General features: G+C 41.5%; 1 protein-coding gene across 3 annotated transcripts in view; it reads left to right on the top strand.

Moving 5' to 3' along the window:
* LOC133618696 (nuclear receptor coactivator 3-like) overlaps positions 1–13,350 on the top strand; it is a 146,800-nt gene extending 133,450 nt beyond the window's left edge. For 2 of the 3 annotated variants that reach the window (XM_061979291.1, XM_061979301.1), the window contains 15 exons: positions 1,294–1,434; positions 1,559–1,706; positions 2,424–2,911; positions 3,343–4,451; positions 4,531–4,663; positions 4,792–4,950; positions 5,091–5,321; positions 5,401–5,503; positions 5,587–5,758; positions 7,718–8,044; positions 10,093–10,191; positions 10,263–10,494; positions 10,582–10,759; positions 10,825–11,026; positions 11,102–13,350. In XM_061979291.1, coding sequence (XP_061835275.1) covers positions 1,294–1,434; positions 1,559–1,706; positions 2,424–2,911; positions 3,343–4,451; positions 4,531–4,663; positions 4,792–4,950; positions 5,091–5,321; positions 5,401–5,503; positions 5,587–5,758; positions 7,718–8,044; positions 10,093–10,191; positions 10,263–10,494; positions 10,582–10,759; positions 10,825–11,026; positions 11,102–11,113 — 3,734 coding nt within the window. In that variant the 3' untranslated portion in view covers positions 11,114–13,350. The remainder of the gene's footprint in view (positions 1–1,293; positions 1,435–1,558; positions 1,707–2,423; positions 2,912–3,342; positions 4,452–4,530; positions 4,664–4,791; positions 4,951–5,090; positions 5,322–5,400; positions 5,504–5,586; positions 5,759–7,717; positions 8,045–10,092; positions 10,192–10,262; positions 10,495–10,581; positions 10,760–10,824; positions 11,027–11,101) is intronic. The other variant, XM_061979308.1, reaches the window with a different exon arrangement.
* The last annotated feature ends 8,516 nt before the right edge of the window (positions 13,351–21,866 follow it).

Genomic DNA, 21,866 nt, shown 5'->3' with positions numbered 1-21,866 from the left:
AAAATACGGTAAATATTGTAGATATTACATATTGTTATGAACGTGTCTGTTACTACATTATATATATATTTGCAGTGTGTATATAAAACGCATTGCCGGCAGTAAGTCGGACACGTTTCCAGTGAGGGTTGGACTCCGCAAGGCTGCCCTTTGTCACCGGTTCTGTTCATAACTTTTATGGACAAAATTTCTAGGCGCAGTCAAGGCGTTGAGGGGATCCAGTTTGGTGGCTGCAGGATTAGGTCTCTGCTTTTTGCAGATGATGTGGTCCTGATGGCTTCATCTGGCCAGGATCTTCAGCTCTCACTGGATCGGTTCGCAGCCGAGTGTGAAGCGACTGGGATGAGAATCAGCACCTCCAAGTCCGAGTCCATGGTTCTCGCCCGGAAAAGGGTGGAATGCCATCTCCGGGTTGGGGCGGAGACCCTGCCCCAAGTGGAGGAGTTCAAGTACCTTGGAGTCTTGTTCACGAGTGAGGGAAGAGTGGATCGTGAGATCGACAGGCGGATCGGTGCGGCGTCTTCAGTAATGCGGACGCTGTATCGATCCGTTGTGGTGAAGAAGGAGCTAAGCCGGAAGGCAAAACTCTCAATTTACCGGTCGATCTACGTTCCCATCCTCACCTATGGTCATGAGCTTTGGGTTATGACCGAAAGGACAAGATCACGGGTAAAAGCGGCCGAAATGAGTTTCCTCCGCCGGGTGGCGGGGCTCTCCCTTAGAGATAGGGTGAGAAGCTCTGCCATCCGGGGGGAGCTCAAAGTAAAGCCGCTGCTCCTCCACATCGAGAGGAGCCAGATGAGGTGGTTCGGGCATCTGGTCAGGATGCCACCCGAACGCCTCCCTAGGAAGGTGTTTAGGGCACGTCCAACCGGTAGGAGGTCACGGGGAAGACCCAGGACACGTTGGGAAGACTATGTCTCCTGGCTGGCCTGGGAACGCCTGGGGAGAGGAAAGTCTGGGCTTCTCTGCTTAGGCTGCTGCCCCCGCGACCCGACCTCGGATAAGCAGAAGAAGATGGATGGATGGATGGATATAAAATGTTGATGGAGGGTTTTGAAATTTTAAAGGGCTTTGAAGGCTACAACGGTGACTCCCATTAGCCGCATCTTGCAAGCGTTTTTTATCATCTTTACAATCCTAAAAAACAAACAAACATGCGTGTTCTTGTCGTTCAAAATGATTGTGAACAATAGGCAGAATTCCCCAAAAAGTGCAGCTCCCCTTTAAGTCGGTCTTATTTCTCTCATTTGTCCCACTTAACCCTTCCTCAACTGGTCCTCCCTCAATTAGGTAAACTCATCCAGATTGACCAGAACTCTCTGCGAGCATCGATGCGTCCAGGCTGGGAGGATTTATTGAGGCGTTGCATTCAGATGTTCCTTCAGCACAGTGACGGGCAACCCTGGTCGCACAAACGCCACTATCATGAAGGTATGTTACACTGCCACAGTCAACTGTCTTTTCTCGGCTCTGTTCGGGCTCCTCATTTTAAGTGTAATGATGTACCATCGGATCATTGTACCACAGGGTCAACGTGCCTTTTTCTTTTGTGCAGCCTTTTTGCAGGGTCATGCAGAGACGCCACTTTATCGCTTCTCTTTGTCCGATGGCACTCCGGTCACAGCGCAGACAAAGAGCAAACTGTACCGTCACCCAATGAGCAACGAGCCGCAAGGCTTCATCTCCACTCACCTCCTTCAGAGGTCAGAAAAAGAAATTTTGCAAATACTGTAGCAGATATGCCATTTACCATCATAAGAAGGAAAAGAACACCTAGCACATATCATGTCGGACATCTCAGGCATGCAGAGGAGCTGATGGATTTTTTTATTTTTTTTTACACCACAAATTCAAACAGAAAGAAGACTCAACACAGCAAAATATATTACTCTCAAAGTTTGATATGGTGCTGTTCCATACAACTCCATATCATTGCCTGTTTTTTTCCACCAGACTCAATCACGTAGTTTTTTTACCAAATTATCACGTAATTACAAACTTACACAGTGAATCTTTAAGAAAATCTCCAAAAAGAAAGGAATGAAAATAGATAAATAAATAAATAAAAATAACAAAATATTGACCCAGTGATGTCTAATGGTGGATAGTGCCTGCCCCATTCTGTGACGTGGGAGCATAATCCACCATTCACGGCACGTCAGGTGGGGGCCAGCTAAGCTACACGCATAACTTTTTTGAAAAGAAAGGGGTAAAAAAATAAGGATTTCCACATAACGCAATCTCAGGAATAACGCTATCTGTATGTTGTGGACTCCAAAGACTGCGCTGTATCAAACTTTGAGTGTATTAGATCTTTTTTTTTTGAGTCCTATCTATTATTTTTTCACTTCTACATTTTACAAAACATGTCACCTGTTCAATTACAAGTTATTGCTTTTTTTCTGATTTATTTGAACCAGGGAACCAAATGGCTACCGCTCAGCTCAGGGTGGGAACATGATGCCCAACCCCATGAGGCAGCAAACCATGGGAGGCCCCAACCCGAATGCCCAAATCAACATGAACGCCAGTGGGGGGATGGGCATGGGGGGCATGGGCGGAATGAACAGGGCCTTCGGTATGAATGAGCAAGGCCACATGGGTCAGATGGGTGGCTGCTCCACATATGGAGGAGGTGGCGGTGGAGGGAGTGGAGGCATGGGCAACCGCATGATGCAGATGAGTCATGTGGGACATATGAATCAAATGAGTCCCATGAACAACCCGGGCCAAGGCATGCAGCAGCACCCACAACAGCCCCCCTTTCAGAGCAGTGGTGGCTTTGGGCTGAGTGGCTTGAACAGCCCTTCAGGAAGCCCCCGGATGGGCGGTCCCCAATCAGGACTCCTAATGTCGCCCCGAAATAGAGGTAGTCCAAAGATGGGCGCCAATCAGTTTTCCCCAGGAGGTGAGTCTGTCAGTATAGCACATGGGCTCTCACTAGTCACTCATGTCTTTTTTTTTTTTTTACGAAAAAAAAACAAAATTATTCAAAGACATACAATTTGTGTTGTTGTTATTAGTTAGTATCAACATTTCAACTTTTTTTGACATTATGCCCTTTTACTCCTTTTCTCCATTTATTGCTGTTTTTTTTAGTTGATTTAATTTCTACAATCTACAAAAACGAGCTACAGTTCGCAAATGGCCCGCACTATGGGCCCCCTAATCTGGACCCTCAGAAGTACTGCATGAATAAGCATTTCTCTAGTGAGAGTTAATGATTTCATTATTTGGGTGATGTTTGGTGGGCTAAATTAAAACTATAGAGCGCACCTGGTCCATCATCAGTAACCATTGTTAATTTGTTTGCTAGATTGTGTTGTGGTTGTCTTTCAGGCATGCACTCTCCCATGAGTGGCATTTGCAGTGGTGCAGGAGGCAGTGGGAACACGACAACCTACTCCAGCAGCTCCCTAAACGCCTTACAAGCCATCAGTGAAGGAGTAGGGAACTCCATCCCCTCCACTTTGATGTCTCATTCGCCGGCCCATAAACCTGACAGCTCTCCTAGTGTCCACTCTTCCTCTTCCTGCCAGCCAAACCAAATGGCCAAACCAGCCCAGGACGGCTCCAAAAGCCCGGCAGGGGGCTTAGGGCTTGGACTAGGTGACCATCACCACCTCATGCACCATCATCACAATCATCAGCATCCTCAGGCTGAGAGCTCTGGAGACAGACTTGACAGCCAGGCAGCTACAGCACCTAAAGAATCTGTAGAGGGGGGAAGTGAGGCAGGTGGGGCAACATCAGAACCCACTAGAAGGTTACCAGACAGTAAAGGTCATAAGAAGTTGCTCCAGTTGCTCACCTCACCAACTGAGGAGCTCACAGTAGGTGGCAGTGGACCAACAGGGCCCCCTATTCCACCTCCATCAACCAACAGCAGTACTCCAGTGACTTCAGAAAGTAAGGACCCAATTGGGGGGATGACCAGCTCCTTATCCACAGGTGTGTCCTCTTCTTCCTCAGCCAGTGCCAATTTAAGCCAGACAAGTGGGCTTGCGGGTGTTTCCACATCAGCTAGCTACACAGGCTCACTGCAAGAAAAGCATAAAATCCTTCACAAGCTTCTCCAGAATGGAAATACTCCTGATGAGGTGGCAAAGATCACAGCAGAGGCTACAGGAAAGGTGGCACTAGGGAGCCAAGAGGGCAGTGAAGTAGGTACTGGAGGTCCCGGTACCGGGAATGGGCCCGGCTTAATCACTGAGCCCAAGCAGGAGCAGCTTAGCCCCAAGAAGGAGAAGACACACGCTCTCCTCCACTATCTGCTCAACAAGGATGATTCCAAAGAGCCATTGGATGTCAAGCCCAAGCTGGAGGAGTTAGAGGGCAAGGGACCCTCTGGGACTGCTGGCGGTCCTCCACGAGGAGGCCCTGGATCTGGACCTGGCCATGCACCGGAACATCATGAGAGTAACATCAAGTCAGAGCCACCTGATGATGTCAGTTCAGTTCTTGTATACCAAATCTAACTACTTGAATCTCAAAATAATAACTAACACAATGTTATCTTTTAACCAGTTGCACAACCTTGAGTCCATCCTGGGAGATCTGAGGGGTTCAAGCTCTGATTTATACCCAGATCAAGCCGGAAGTGCTGGGCCAAATGACATGGGCAACAAACCACAGGGGTGCCTTGATGACAATCTGCAGGGTAAGACATGTGTTCATCAGTCATAACACCACAGCTTTACTTTCAAGTTCCTCCACGATATTCATGCCTGGACTGGAATGAAGCCCATTGTTCCAATTATCAGGTCAACACTTTTTCTGTTTATTTAGCGAGTCCAGGTATGGGTCCAGGGCCTCGAGGGCCTTTCCAAAGGGCCTCGTCTGTAGAGGGAAAGCTTCCAGTTGGGCTTGGAGGAGCTGGAAGACGCCCCATGTTAGTGAAGCAGGAGAATATGATTGGTAGCCCAGATGGCTACTCAGGAAACATGGGTATGTGTTTGACACTTGTTACTTCATGTGTATTGTTTGTATCATTACAAATTCTACACTTCTCTTTGTACTCTATAAGGCTAAACTAAATATTATGTCACACCTAATGACTGATGTGTGCACCTTTACATTACAATCAGGGCCAATGAATAGGGGCATGGTTACCCAGAGGTCTCCCATGGGGGGATCTGGAGACTGGGGCATACCCCGCTCCAGCACCAGTCCAGTGGGTTCAACTGGCCACCCTTCCATGATACGTCCCAACATGGAGTACAGCGGCAGCAAGGGAATGATAGCGGGCCCCATGGTGAGCCGCTCCAACAGTATTCCGGGATCCAGGTCTATGCTTCAGCAGCAACTGATGGATATGGGTATGATGCAATATTTTATGCTTGTCAATTGCATGAAAGCAATTCTGGAAGTGTTAAAATAACTTGTCTTGTGGTGAAGGTGGCTCCATTGACATGATAGGTGTGAACACCTTCAGCCAGCAAGGTCAGCCCAACCAGTCTCCTTCATGGCCAGACACTCTGGTTGGTATGGAGGGAAACAGGTGAGCACAGCCCACCTTTGGATATGTTCCTACGAAACAGATTGTTCCATCATGAATGTTTATGATATGTCTGTTTACTGTAGACGGCAATTTGCCAACACCCTGGATGAACTTCTGGTGCCACCCACGACCAGTGAGGGTCAAAATGACGAGCGGGCACTGTTGGACCAGTTGGATTCCCTTTTGAACAACACGGATGGCATCGCACTTGAGGAGATAGACAGAGCTCTAGGCATCCCAGACCTTGTTAGCCAGGTAGAATAGATGAAACAATCTGAGCGCAGACATATCCTTCTAGTGCAGGGGTCGGCAACCCAAAATGTTGAAAGGGCCATATTGGACCAAAAATACAAAAAACAAATCTGTTTGGAGACGCAAAAAACTTAAACGCCTTATATAAGTGTTATAATGAAGACAACACATGATGTAAGCGTCTATATTAGCTATATTAGCCTACTATCAAAATGACTTTAAAAGTCTTATATAAGTGTTATAATGAAGACAACACATGATGTAAGTGTCCATATTAGCCTACTACCAAAATGACTATTTGTCGCAGGCAGACGCAAATCTTTGTTGACAGAAATGTAATATTTATTCTACACTATTTGACAACATTGGAAAACATTAGTAAAATGGAGCCTTCTCAGAGGGTGTGATAACTCCCGGAAGTTACTGGCGCTTAGAATGGCCAAAGTTGTAGATGTTTGTTTCCAAGTTAAAGGAAACAGCAGGCTGTCTTCTTCTAATGGATTTTTTACAATCTTTGCAAGCTGTGTAACGTTTGCTGTGGTCTATAACAAAATGGCACACAAACAACTGTCAGAAATGCAGCCACTATTACATACAGATAATGTGTTATGAGACATGCAAATATACATTAAATACACAGAGGACATAAGTAAAATTAATTTCGAGCTCAAATATACCTACAAACAAGGCATAATGATGCTAGCCTAAGTATCATGTTAGCATTGATTAACTTGCAGTCATGCACTGACCAAATATGCTTGATTAGCACTCCAACAAGTTAATAACGTCAACAAAGCTCACTATTGGGCATTCACGCGCAGCACAAAAAGTTTGGTGGACAAAATGAGACAAAGGAGGATTGACATAAAACACGTCTTACTGTGGCAGCGTTGGAGAAACTTGTACGTACACAAACTACTGTGAGTTCAAGGACTGGCGTAATTGGTAGGACAAAACGGCGCTCGCCAAATACTCTCATCAGCATGTTTAATACAAACAGTGGGATTTCTAACAATTAGAAAAGTTTGTGTCATGTTTGTCCTACTCCAAGAACCATATTAAAACAAAAAAAAAATTTTTTCCCCATCTTTTTCCATTTTCATACATTTTTGAAAAAGCTCCGGGGAGCCACTATGTTGTCGCTAAAGAGCCACATGTGGCTCTTGAGCCGCGGGTTGCCGACCCCTGCTCTAGTGTAATAACAGTGTGACTCATATTTGTGATGAAAATGTAGTATTTAAGCTGTTATTATGATGAAGTGAGATAAATTGCTTTTTACAAACTAGAACAGTGAGAGAACATTTTTTTGTTAACATTAGGGATGTCCGATAATGGCTTTTTGCCGATATCAGATACTCCGATATTGTCCAACTATTTAACTACCGATACCGATATCAACCGATACCGATATCAACCGATAAATACAGTCGTGGAATTAACACATTATTATGCCTAATTTGGACAACCAGGTATGGTGAAGATAAGGTACTTTCAAAAAAAATTAATAAAATAAAATAAGATAAATAAATTAAAAACATTTTCATGAATAAAAAAGAAAGTAAAACAATATAAAAACAGTTACATAGAAACTAGTAATTAATGAAAATGAGTAAAATTAACTGTTAAAGGTTAGTACTATTAGTGGACCAGCAGCACGCACAATCATGTGTGCTTACGGACTGTATCCCTTCCAGACTGTATTGATATATATTGATATATAATGTAGGAACCAGAATATTAATAACAGAAAGAAACAACCCTTTTGTGTAAATGGGGGAGGGAGTTTTTTTGGGTTGGTGCACTAATTGTAAGTGTATCTTGTGTTTTTTATGTTGATTTAATAAAAAAATTTAAAAAACGATACCGATAATAAAAAAAACGACAACGATAATTTCCGATACTACATTTTAACGCATTTATCTATTATTCATCTCTAGTTAACATCTTTCCTGCCTGTTACAGACACAGGGACCAGACCAGCAGCTGGAACCTTTTACTGGGCAGGAACCATCGATGGTGCCGGACCAGAAGCCTCTTTATGGACAAGGCTATCCTGGACCCCCTACCATGCCCATGCAGACTGGCTACGGAGGAAATCCAATGCAGGGACAAAGCCAGCAGGGAGGATTTGGGCCCATGCTGTCTCAAATGGGCCAAAGCAGCAGCTTCCCTGGCATGGGTGGAATGGGGGCCATGGGGCACCCTCGTGCAAACATGATGAGGCCCAGGATGATGAGTACTAACAAGCCCATGAGGCTCCAGCTGCAACAGAGGCTGCAGGGACAGCAGGTATGACCGAAATCTGACAAGAAATAAGATGCAAAATAGAATCATTTTAAATGTTATGGAAAGTAAATATGGCTGGGTTGCAACCATGTGATCGAGAGGCAGTCCGCCTCACTTCTCAGATATTACTCGAGAGGCAAACATTTAATACGTTCATCGTTTAGTTGCCATCGGCTGCATTGATGTCAGAATATTATAAAGGTTTTTAAACCAAATATACAAGCAGATACTCTCAAAAAGTATCTGAGAATGATGGAGTTGAAACTGGACAGGACAGATTAAAAAACAACGCCACTACCACACAAGTTCATTCCATGTCAAAGTTTCAAGAACTTTTCCTTCAAGAGGACTATCTTGGGAACTCTGCAATAACTTTTTCCCTAGTGGAACAATTTCCACAGACGAGAAACGTGCATGTATGTGACAGTTTCCCTCTGTATTTATTTGACTTTCTTCAACAAATATGCTTGCTGCCCTCCAAGGGCTTGGGGATGACAACCGCAACTGTACTTGAGGTTACCGTATTTTCCGGCCTATAAGGCGCACTTAAAGTCTTTTTTTTCCCTCAAAACTCGACAGTGCGCCTTTTAACCCGGTGCGCCTTTTTTACGGAATTATTCTGGTTTTGCTTACCGAACTCGAAGCTATTTTATTTGGTACATGGTGTAATGATAAGTGTGGCCAGTAGATAGCAGTCAAACATAAGAGAAACGTGTAGACTGCAATATGACTCAAGTAAACAACACCAACATTTTCTTTGTTCCATTGAAAATATATAACATTACACACAGCGCTCAAAAATCCATCAAAATGTTTAGTACGACTTTGGTAAGCTATGAAGCCACACCGCTTGATGAATTGTACTGTGCTTCAACATACAAGTATTACTATGATGTGTGTATAAGGTAAGGCATATTATCTGGTGTTTTGTTTCACAATATTTTGCAAAAGCGACTTTTCTTACCTTCTGGTACCTGCTGATCTCTATTTGGGATCTGCATAAGTCCTGAAAAATTGCGCGCATCCGCCTTGTAGTCCGTACTGACACCGTAGTAGATAAGCTTCTTCTTTTTCTCTATCTTCTTGTTATGTGACATTCATCCTCCGCTGTTGCCATTTCTAATATAAAGTAGTGTAAAGTTCTAACTTATATCTGCCACTTATAAACATACCGGTGTAGTGAGTTTACGTTATTCACCCAAGGAACTTTAGTTTTTTCACGGGACATCATTTCCGGCGGATGTAAAGATGCTGCCCTGTTATTGATTTAAGTAAAGTCTGAATGTCATTAAAACAGTTAGCTCCATCTTTTGACACTTCTTCCACCACTACATCAAAGATGACGGGGAAAAGACGCGGTCGAAGGTGAGCCACGAAAATAAGACCGCCCACAAAATGGCGCATCCAGAAGCAACTGTCAGAAAGTGGCTTGAAGATGATCTGTAAAACATAATCTATGCAACATTTTGACAAAATAACCACCATTACATGTTATGTAGATCAGTGGTCCCCAACCACCGGGCTGCAGCCCAGTACCGGTCCGTGGACCGATTGGTACCGGGCCGCAAAAGAAATAAAATTGAAAAAAATAAAATAAATGATTTTTATTTTATTTTTATTAAATCAACATAAAAAACACAATATATACATTATATATCAATACAGTCTGCAGGCATACAGTCCGTAAGCACACATGATTGTATTTCTTTATGACAAAAAAAATAAAAATAAAAACACCATACCCCCCCGGTCCGTGGGACAAATTTTCAAGCGTTGACCGGTCCGCAGCTACAAAAAGGTTGGGGACCACTGATGTAGACCACAAGGAAGTGTTTTCCATTTGGAGAAAAAAAAATCTGACTCCTTTAATCCGGTGCGCCTTATATATGAAAAAAGATGAAAAATAGACCATTCATTGGCAGTGCGCTTTTTTAACCCGGTGCGCCGTACGGTACATGCAATCCAATTTGATATAATGCATTTTATATTTTAGCATCTTTAAAAAAAAATTAAATAAACCTAAAATGTTGCTTTTTTTTTTCTTTGTTCAGTTCATGAACCAAACACGCCAGACCATGGGCATAAAGATGGAGAACCCTGGAGGCAATCCCGTCATGCGGCCCGCCATGCAACAAGGCATGGCTGGACAGGTAGATACCATTTTCACGAATGTTTAGGAAAAATTAGTGCGCAACACACATTTTGTGTTTTTTGTTCCCAGCAGGGTTTCCTGAATGCCCAGATGATGGCTCAGCGCAGCAGGGAGATGGTGACCATGCAGATGAGGAGGCAGCGCATGATGATGCTGATGCAGCAACAGCAGCAACAGGCGGCCGCAGGTGGATTCAGCCCGCCGCCAAACGTCACAGCTCCTGGTGGCATGGACAATCCTGTGGGGGTGCCGAACATGGGTCAGCCTGGTCCACAGCAGTTCGGCTACGGAGGGAATTATAGTGAGTTCAAACAATGCTTCTCTCTGGTGGCGAGTCTCTCAACTGTAAGGATTTGGATTTGATTGTTTCCTGCATGCTGTTTTACAGGCATGGGCCAACATGGAGACCCCTCGTTTGGCCCCTCCGGCAACAGTCCTCCTAACTCCATGATTCCAGGCCGCCTGGGTCCGCAAAACCCTATGATGCAACAGCACCCGCAGGGTGGTCCTATGTACCAGGGTGCGGACATGAAGGGCTGGTCACAGGGAGGCATGGGACGCAGCAGGTTTGTAAATGTTGTCTGATGTTATCAAAGTAGCAACATTTCACTTTGTTGTTCTCCCACATCAGTTCCTACCCTCAGCAGCAGTTTGGCCAGCAAGTGACGCCAGGGCAGCAGCAATTCGGGCATCAAGGAAACCCGGGCCAATACGGGGGCATGATGATGAATGGCGGCATAGCCCCCGGCGGAGGAGGTGGTCACATGGCGCAGATGGGGGGGCAGATGGGCATGAATCCGATGGTGATGGGACGCATGATGGGACCCGATCAGGTAGGTGGACAATTTTAAAAAGCCAAACTGGAGTCTTGACTAAGATCTTGTTGACTTTTCTTCTGTGCAATGCAGAAATATTGCTGAAGTCCATGGCGGCCGGATTGACTCGCCTCAATGAACGCTGCAGGAGGACATACGTTGGTGTGCGTGACACCCGCCCGCCACACGGGGGCACACTTTTCCTTTTGATGATGCCTTGTCAGTCTGGCCACTTCAGAAGTGTCAGACGCAGTGCTAATGAAACTGAAAAAGTGAGAGACACACTCACATCTTTGCAGTTAGATAGTCCTCTTCTAACAGGTGTGTGGAGACAGTAGTCGGGCCATACAGTGTCTCTGGGCTCAAGGTGCTCTCAGACTTGCGTGTTCGTGTGTGTGTGTGAGTGTGAAGCCTCCTTTGTGGAATGTACTACGAAACTGCATTGGAAATGTGCATTTCTTCTCATTCTTCGATGTCTCTCATGTTTCCTCGGCGTCTCGCTTCCGGGGGTGGTGCCGACAGTAAAGATGGTTGTAAGCGAGCCACTGGATTGTGACACCCAGATGAATGTCAGTAAGCAGCAACACAGTGTTTTGTTGGTCAAGGCTTGGCAGGCTAGCGTACAACTGAATTACTCCTTGACTGATTGCACTTTAAGAGAGGCCAACATGGAAAGGATTGTGGCTAAAGAGGCCTTTACTCACGAATGAACCCATAGCAGCAGATATTAACACTTTATTTTCACATGTTTTCTCCAACACGTGTGGAGAAGTGGGGGGGATTATGGGAAATGGGTCCGAGGTCTTTAAAGTGGGAACCAGTGGAAAAGTAGCAAGCACAGATTTTATCCAACACTCTTGTCGTCAGTGATTTATTATAAGACTAGAAATTGATGGGGAAAAAGATCCTTTTGAAAACTAAACTGACGTATATTTATACAGATTCAAGAGGCGATTGCTTTATCAATCCATAGGAAATATTTTAAATCAGAAAGTTGAAGATATTTTGGTTACCTTACAAACAAATGTTTGAAAGAACAGAAGTAGAAAACTGGCCAAGTTGATGTGTGTATAATCTCACACTGTAAAATACGTCAATTTCCAGCAATAATCCTTCCTCCTGGTTCTCATCTGTGTTGATGCATCATTTCTTTAAAGCGGCGGTACTGCAGTATTAGACACTGTGTCTTCTTTGGAGACTTTTTCTTTTATTGTTGATAGAAATTGTAAATAGGCTTCAAATGTACTATATATAAATATATATATGCTTTTGTAGGTCACATACTTTTTTTGCACAGATTGCAAGGCTTAATATTTAATAAGTGTAATTTTTCTTATACCATCATAGGTCATCTTTTATTTTCTTTGGAGAAAAAAGGGCCTGATCTTTTCCTTTTCTTTTAAAAAGCAGTGTTTGTATAATTATTTCATACTGCGACTTCTCTCCTTTTAAAAAAAAAAAGCACTTTTTAATTTTCCAATAACTTCTCTTTGTTTCATGGTCTTTGTTATAGAGGTGCTAGTGAACAAACACGTTCATTTTAGAGTAATTACTTAGAGGGGAAATGTATCCCAAAAGATTCAATACATGATTATTTAAGGCTTCACTTTACACTCAGATGTCTCATTAATATTTTCTTGATGAAATTCCATTATTTCATGCCAATCTCACCTGGGGTTTACACTGTACTCTTTGGTATTAGCCTCCAAAAGTTTTTATCCTGTGGCTAACTTTTTAGATTAAAACGATTGATTAAAAACCCACTGGAAGCGACACGAGTCTGGTAAATATCATGTTAGTCTCTTTTAATGTGTAACTTGTTTAAATCTTTTTATTGAGTTCCCGTGAAGCTTCTATCTACCTATGAAGACATGCTCAATCCAAAGAGTTTTATTTGGTTATGTCGTTCTGCACTGCTTAGAGACACTTCCTGTGCTAGATCGTACTCATGTGAGCTTTTACTGTTGCACCTATGATATTCCTTGAAAATGATTGCATATGTTGTAGCCGCTCCCATAGAAGATGGAGTAGAGAGTACGAGTCTGGTTCTGCTGAGCTACTTTATATCAGATTTGTCTTTCTTTCTGGATTTCTGTTCTCTTCCGGCCAGAATTGTAGTGCAGTTCCTTCACAAGAGATTGCTAGGACTTTCTCAATCAAAGTTTTTCCCCCAGTCCAAATAAAAAATATTCAAACAATGCTTTGCTCTGAAAACGAGAAACTCCTGTCCGTTAGTTCATGGTTGGAGCAGCAAAAAGAGAAATGACAGGATGTAAAATACTGTTCTTTTCTTACCTTGTTCTTGATGTTAATATTGTTGTAAATACAAATTTATATTTAAACTGCTTGTCTCTGCTGTCTTTTTCACCTGAAAAGTTGGTCAAAATGTCTGTTGTGCAGCAATCCAATATAGGTCAATACATCTATCTGAACAAAACATCTTAGTAATTAGTGTGGATCTATCAATTTACATTGTTAAAAGTTAATTAATATTGTTTTCACAATAGACCAAGGGCCAGTAAAAAACAAGCTCTGGGCCCAAAATGGCCACAGGGCTACACTTTTGACACCCGTGCCATAAGGGTCTGTGAAGGTTCCACAACCATCTCTGCAGCAAACCACTAATCAGGCCTGTGTGGTAGAGTGACCAGACGGAAGCCATTTCTTGGTAAAAAGTTTGCCAAAATGCACCTGAAAGACTCTCAGACCATGAGAAACTACATCATCTGGTGTGATGAAGAAATTATTGAATTCATGCTGTGGGGATGGTTTTCAGCAGCAGTAACTAAGAGACTAGTCAGAATAGAGGGAAATATGAATACAGCAATGTACAGAGACATCCTGGATGAAAATTAATGCTTCTCATTCCACCTGATGGAGCTTTAGAGGTGCCGCAAAGAAGAATGGGCGAAACTGCCCAAAGGTAAGTGTGCCAAGATTGTGGCATCGTATTCAAAAAGACTTGAGGCTGTCATTTCTGCCAAAAGTGCATCAACAAAGGCTGTGAATACTTATGTACATGTGTTGTTGTTTTTCAATACATTTGCAGAATAAAAAAAGGTTTACATTGTCATGGGGTATTGTGTGTAGAATTTTAAGGACAACAATTAATCACCATTATCCAACGAGATAACAGACATGACACAAAACTATAGTCATCTCAAATAGCAACGTTATGGTTTCTAAGAAACACTAAAAAAAAAATCACCAAGCTGGCACAAGGTATTACAAAAACGTTGAGAACTTGTTGAACTAGGTTCTGACGTTGAGCAACTCAAACCTAACGTTGAAACAACATGCTTTTATTTGGCCAATACCCAACCAATATTCCACAACACAAATACAACATTGAAACATGCTTTTTGACAACGTTTCTTCATTGTCAGGTTGTGATGTTGATTTGAACTTTGAAATTTGGTAATTTCCCAAACAACCACATGGATCCAACGTTGGACATCAACGTTGTCTCGATTTACAAATACAACTATTTTGCAACGCTTTTTCAAAGTCAGTTTGACAAAACATGTATAATCAACGTTGTATCAATGTCTTGTGCCTGCTGGGCAAGAATATCAATTGTGGTAGTAGAGTGAAAAAATATGGAATCACTCAATTATAGGGACACAATTATTGAATCACCCTGTATATAACCATTTCCAAAGCTAACACTTGCATCAAATTAAATCCTTGGAGAACTGTTGCACCAGGTGGATTGACATGAATCATGGCTCCAGCACAAGAGATATATCGATTGGAACAAAGAAAAGGATCATCAAACTTCTTCAAGAAGGTAAATCATCACACAATATTGCAAAATGTGTTGATTGTTGTCAGTCAGCTGTATCTAAAATCTGAATCAAGTAAAATCAACACAGGAAGGTTGTAAAAGGCAAGCATACGAGTAGACTAAGGAAAACAATAAGCGTCAACACAGAAAAAGCATTTTGTCTTGAAAACTAAATGCACTGCAAAACTGGAGTCACCGTCTGTGACTGAACTGTAAGAAACTGCAAAAGGTAATACGATTTAAATACAGAAAAGTAAACAAAAGATGTCATTAACGCCTAAACAAACAAAAAACAACAGGTACCAATGGGCTAAAGAAAAGTAATCGTGGACTATGGATAAATGAATGAAAGTCATATTCAGTGATGAATTGTGAATCTGCATCTGCATTGGGCAAAGTGATGATGCTGGAACTTTTGTTTGATGCCATACCAATGAGATTTATGAAGACAACTGCCTGAAGAAAATAGTCATTGATGATATGAGGCTGTGTATCAGGTAATGGCACTAGGGAGATGGCTGTTATCACATCTTCAATAAATGCACAAGTTGACGTTGATATTTTAGACACTTTTCTTATTCCATCAATCAAAATGATATTTGGGGATGATGACTTAATTTTGAAGATGATAATACATCTTGTCAAAGAGCAAAAACTGTAAAAACTTTCCTTCAAGAAAGATTAATTAAGGTTGGTGTCATGGCCTGCAATGTTTTAAACTTTTATTTATGCAGGAAAGGTCCCATTGAGATTCAAAATCTATTTTTCTAGGGAGTCCTGCACCTTCATACACCAGTGTCGGCGCTACTGGGAGCAAGGTGGGTGAAATGTCTAGCCCAGGACACAATGGCCGTCATGAGGTTGGCGAAATCTGGAATTGAAGAAAAAGGTCTGTGACAAGACTCCAACCTCAAACAATCAGAGAAAGTTGGAGTGACTGTTTGTCACTCGTTAAGTTCATGCCTCAGAGACTGCGAGCTGTTCTAAAAGCCAGAGGTGGTGCAACAAAGTACAAGTGCTGAGTTTGTTTTTGTTTTTCATGATTCTATTTTTTTTTTCTTCGAATAGAATGATTCTGTAATTTTTTTCACTCTGCTTGATCTAAAAATGAAACAGTTGCTGACTACCACAATTTATATTCTTGACTTATTTTAGTGTTTCTCAAAGCCAGAAAGTTGCCATTTAATTTTGTATCCTGTCTACAAAATTAAACAACTGAATGAACATCCTCCAAGTCTGGTGATTCCATTAATATTTACCAAGGGCAGTATGTGCTTTGTGATTGGCGACCAGTCCATGGTGTACTTTCCCTGCCCATGAGTATTGTTTACATTTAATCCTATACTAGTACGAAATTGGTACTTTAAAGACGGTGCTCGTTTTTAATTGGTGCCCAAAATGGTACTTAAAAAATGTCGTTGACATGGAATTTTGTGACATATTCAGGTTTAACAGACAATTTATTATTTGTTCATTTCAATTTAAATACTTCAGTTGTATACGTTCAATAACTACGTAATGCATTTATAATGCATTTAAAAATAAGAAGAACAATCAACAACAAATTCTCATAATTATTGGAATACAGAACAAGGAGAACATGCAGAACATGACTAGCTTTTTGATAGTCATAATTCCAAGGGTTTGTGAATGCAACTTCACTCACAGCAATTGTCATTGGTGCATTATGAGAATGTGCTGTCACTGTGTTGCTGTGGCTACTGGTTGGCTCTGTGGCGTCATTGGTGTTAGAAGGGATACTGATTTGGTGTGTTAAGGTCGGCAATAGGGATGCAGCTTTTGATTATTTTGGTGATCGAATAATCAATCGATTAGTTTGTTTGATTAATCAAGGAGTCGGATAAAAAACATTGCCTTAATGTATATTTAAGAAAAATAGTAAAAAAATTATAATTATTTTTCTGTATGCCTTAACATTCATTTTTTCTAATAAATGCATATCATCAACATTGAAATTACACTTTTAACATGTGTGCTTTAAAGAAAATTAAAAAAATGAAATAATCCGCTCTTCACTGCATATGACAGCATTGCGGAAACTATGTTCCAGGCACTCCATGTGCTCCGGATTTCATCAATTGTTATTAGTTACACTCATTAAATAACTAATTGAAGCAACAGAATTTGAATCAAAGGTTTTTTTTTATCAAATTAATAGTTGCAGTCCAAGCAATAAAGTAGAAAGAGTGTCAGACTCTGTATGCTTCTGTTGGGAAGCTACATTTCCTACTTACATAATATCACTGCCAAGCACTTGTTTCAAGTTACTGGCCCTGCATACATTTAGCAAAAAAATAAAGCACCAATTGCTGGATAGTTAGCTTTCTTTTTTGGTGTGGTTGAAGTACCAGCAGAGTGGAAAAACAAGTTGACTTTATGTGCTTAATTGTGTTTCATTGTATCCATTAAACCAAATCTATATTCCACTCCGAACGTCTTTGGTAATTTCCGTAGATTGACGTCACTGGAGTAACACTTCTGCACTCTGACCATATAAGATAAGTCATACTGGAAAAACGCACAAAAATTAGAGAGAGATGTGTTGTCTATCGTTCACAATCCCAAGACATGAACACATATGTGTTTCTTATTTTTTTATACATTCAAAGTCGTAAATAAATAAATGAATAAATAAGCCCGCTAACAATGTATCCGAAGGAGGCTCTCTATTTCACCCACAAAATCCTCTAAATAACCATCCAAAACCCACCTGAATATTAACCAAATATTTGCGATGTTGTTATTATAAGCGCTAAGGCGGACAGACTATTTTTTAAGAGTCGGATTGATAACACACCTTAGTAGCCCTCTGCTGCTTTACTGTGAGCTGGCCTTGATGTCCAACCTGCTCACACATCATCGCATCTCAACTCATCAAAGTTATTCTAGTTTATAAACCATGCCTCTCATCTGGATATTAGGAGGATTTAGCCATGAATCTAGAAGTTGTTCATCTGTGACATTCAATTTATACCCGAAGATTGAGACAAACACACACAACCCAAGATGGTGTCTGCAGCGAGACTTTTCCTTGTTAACCCTTTGTGCGCATCATAATGAATTCTTCATCAAAAAGAGAAGATATGGACATCCTATCCATCGTCATCGCAGTGAGAGCAGACATTGTACAGTAAGATATTGTTTTATTGTGTCTGTAGTTAGTATTTCTTGTTTAGGACTTAGCAATACTGCTACAGTCTTTCATTAAAGCTAGATCTGTTTAGCAGAGCTTCTAAAACTTGTAGCTCATCCTCCTTATATTCAGGAGCAACAATTTAAGTTTATGCATCATCATTTTTTCCAAAGTAATCATTGTTGGCTCTTACAAAGTCTGCATGATTTGCATTGTTGTTGATGATGAAGGGATCTGTGGTTCCTACCTCTACTTCACGCGATGACAAGTCTGGCTAGTTCATTATCTCTCAAAATGGCTCGGAAATCTCAGCGAGATTGATACTACTTTGATTATATCTATTTTCTTGCAAACTTTGGAAGTATTTCTATGTCAAACATCAGATGAATATGATAATATCTTCAATATAGAGGGAACTTGTTGTTCCACTCTACTGGTATTTTAATACCGTTTATCCATCCATCCATCCCATCCATTTCCTACCGCTTATTCCCTTTGGGGTCGCGGGGGGCGCTGGAGCCTATCTCAGCTACTATCGGGCGGAAGGCGGGGTACACCCTGGACAAGTCGCCACCTCATCGCAGGGCTAATAATACCGTTTATGTTGGTGCTATTATGGAACCGTTTTTCGGTGGCCATTCCTAATCCTCTCTGTTGCCCAAGTTCAGCTGCATGGGATTTGCCCCAGCTGCCCCATGATCGTATGAAGAACAAGTTGTATACAAAAAAAATGGATGAATGAATCACACATTACCCATTGCGAATTGGTATATGGAGACAAAATACATTTTTCTGTCATCCATATTTTGTTCAATAGCAACTCTGCTTCCTGTGAATCAATCCTTTAAAGCAGGGCTGTCAAACTCAAATACAGAGTGGGCCAAAATTTAAAACTGAACAAAGTCGCGGGCCAAGGTTGAACAAATTAACCTTTTAATAGGGACCCAAACAAGTTTTGCATTGAATATTGAACAAGCAAGGCTTATATAACTTTATAGTGACATGCAAAATCCAGTTTCAAATAATAATAATAATCATTAAAAAATATCAATGGCATATCAAATACAATTTAAATAAAAATGTAATGCCTCTTTTCTATTTGCAGCCTTCTGAGGTAAATATCAACATTAACTTTTCCCACAGGCTAATAAATGTGAACATAAAATAACAATGAATAAATCAACCATTCAGGACTTTAAACTGCTCAGTTTGCAACACACTGATCTAATCTGATGTGCCCAAGCCAGATACCTGGCATCTTTTTTTGGATGCTAGTTCATTAATGTCGGGGCTCAGACTTTGAGCTGAGGCAACTTTCATTATCCAACCAAGGTGTTCATTAGTCATTATATCTCGTAGTCCACCCGGACTACAGTCTTGGGGCACTGCCTTTAACGTCCTCTACGAGCTGTCGTCACGTCTGCTTTTCATCCATTCTAACAACGTGCCGGCCCAGTCACAAGATATGTACGGCTTCTGTACGCACACACACGTGAATGCAATGCATACTTGATCAGCAGCCATATAGGTTACACTGAGGGTGGCCGTATAAACAAGTTTAACACTGTTACAAATATGCGCCACACTGTGAACCCACCCCAAACAAGAATGACAAACACATTTCGGGAGAACATCCGCACCGGAACACAACATAAACACAACAGAACAAATACCCAGAACCCTTTGCAGCACTAACTCTTCCGGGACGCTTCCCCCCCCCCCCCACACACACACACACACACACACTTACACCTTGTAGCATCCCGGAAGAGTTAGTGCTGCAAAGGGTTCAGGGCATTTGTTCTGTTGTGTTTATGTTGTGTTACGGTGCGGATGATCTCCCGAAATGTGTTTGTCATTCTTGTTTGGTGTGGGTTCACAGTGTGGCGCATATTTGTAACAGTGTTAAACTTATTTATACGGCCACCCTCCGTGTAACCTGTATGGCTGTTGATCAAGTATGCATTGCATTCACTTGTGCTGGTGCGTGAGAAGCCGCATGTATTATGTGACTGGGCCAGCACTCATTGGACTGGATGAAAAGCGGACGTGACGATTTTCGGGAGAGGCACTGAAATTTGGGAGTCTCCCGAGAGGGTTGGCAAGTATGAGAATTAGCGGTGAATGCGGTGTTACCGTGGCACCGCCGCTGTATATAATCGGCGGGCCAGCTCTAGTGTTAATTTGATATCGCCTCAAGGGTCAAATGAAATTACACGGCGGGCCAAATTTGGCCCGCGGGCCAGAGTTTGACACCCATGCTTTAAAGTTAAAATACAACGTAAAACAATACGGTGGTAGCTCACCATCGGTCAGTTCAAATGGTCTAAAGAGATAAATATAAAGGCACTAGGACTGATCTTTTACAATCTTTTGGCCATGAAAAGTTTTAAGTGTGAGAAAGAGACGGTTAATCTAATCAGAGTATTAATGTAATGAGATGATGTCAGGATACTGAGAGTCTGTGTGAAGTGGGAAGTAAAGTTTTGTGTGAAAGAAGCGTGAGTGTGAAGAACATCTGTCAGGCCAAATCTTTAGAAGAAACCAGCTGAGAAAGTTCTGCCTCTCAGACTGGCAGCTCAGCCGTCTGCAGCTTGGCTTTCATCTGTTTGTTTCCTGCATCTGCTCACCCCCAACATGGCCTATTGTCATGAATAAGCCCTCTTTATTTCCTACTGGTAATGACTTGGCGCCCACATGAGAAGATCTCACATTGGACTGTGGGCCACTGCTAGTCAGCCCAGTGAACCCACTTTAAAATCTACTTCTTGGTTCGTAATTCAGAGTGAAATACTCAAATTTGCACAAAAGGTGCATTTTGTTTGGGCTTTGTGTCCTTTGAAGTTAAGACTGAATATTTTATGCAGGTTTTTCATACCTTAGCCTTAGAGCACAGGTGTCAAACTCAAGGCCCGGGCGATATATTTGGCCCGCCACACCATTTTAAACGGCCTGCAAAAGCCTGGAAATATGTGTCAATAAAACACCTAATCTTTTTAACTAAATGTAGTCATTCTTTCCATTTTGACAGAAAAAAAAAAAAAATGTATTCCATGCAATCGCATGTTTTTTAAACTTATATATTATTTAATAATGCAAAAAATACATTATCATACATTTAAACCATTTTTTGTTCAACTCTGTGGTACCGTTTTACCATGTACAGTAATACACCGTACAATATACAATTGCTTTTACGGTTAAAAAAAACCTGGCAGCTCGGTTACCCGAATTTTACTGTGAAAAAGCTATTTTCAGGGGGAAAAAACAAAGCATTTTTTTTCCATTTACTGGAATATGCTGTAAAAAAAAACACTGTACATTTTACGATAAAAGCATGCCACTGAATTGCCAGTTTTTTACCGTAAAATCTGGATTTTTCTTTTTGCATTGTACTTTTTTTTTTATTCGAATAATCAAATGCACAGAAAATTGTGTAATATTATCATTTACTGTTAGAAGTGAGCCTCTGATGTCAAACATAACTGCGATGTGACCCTCACTAAAAACTAGTTTGACACCCATGCCTTAAAGGCCTTGAAAATTACAAGCAAAGAAATATGCCACAATGGACAATGAGTATTATTGTCAGAAGAAATATCATTTTCTGTATCTTCACCAGTAACGTCAACACAATAACTCTTTTGTCCATCATCTTTTATTCTGTTTTGTTGAAAGGTGCAAGATCTATTCTTTTAAAAAAAACAGTTTCTGTGTTTTTTTGGGCGGTAGGAGGTGTCTATGTGATCATTGCAGTAAAATACAATTTTACGGTATATTAAATAAAGAAATGCCCAGCACAAGTTGAATTTACCTTCAGACTGCATGCAAGCGATTGGTTCTGCTGTTTCCTGCTAACTTTAGTCATTCCCGCCGTTACACCATGTAGTTGTGACATAGTGAAGATGTTAACATGT

The sequence above is a fragment of the Nerophis lumbriciformis genome, linkage group LG01 (genome assembly GCF_033978685.3).
Source record: "Nerophis lumbriciformis linkage group LG01, RoL_Nlum_v2.1, whole genome shotgun sequence".
Classification (NCBI taxonomy): domain Eukaryota; kingdom Metazoa; phylum Chordata; class Actinopteri; order Syngnathiformes; family Syngnathidae; genus Nerophis; species Nerophis lumbriciformis.
This window is presented reverse-complemented; position numbering and strand designations above follow the sequence as displayed.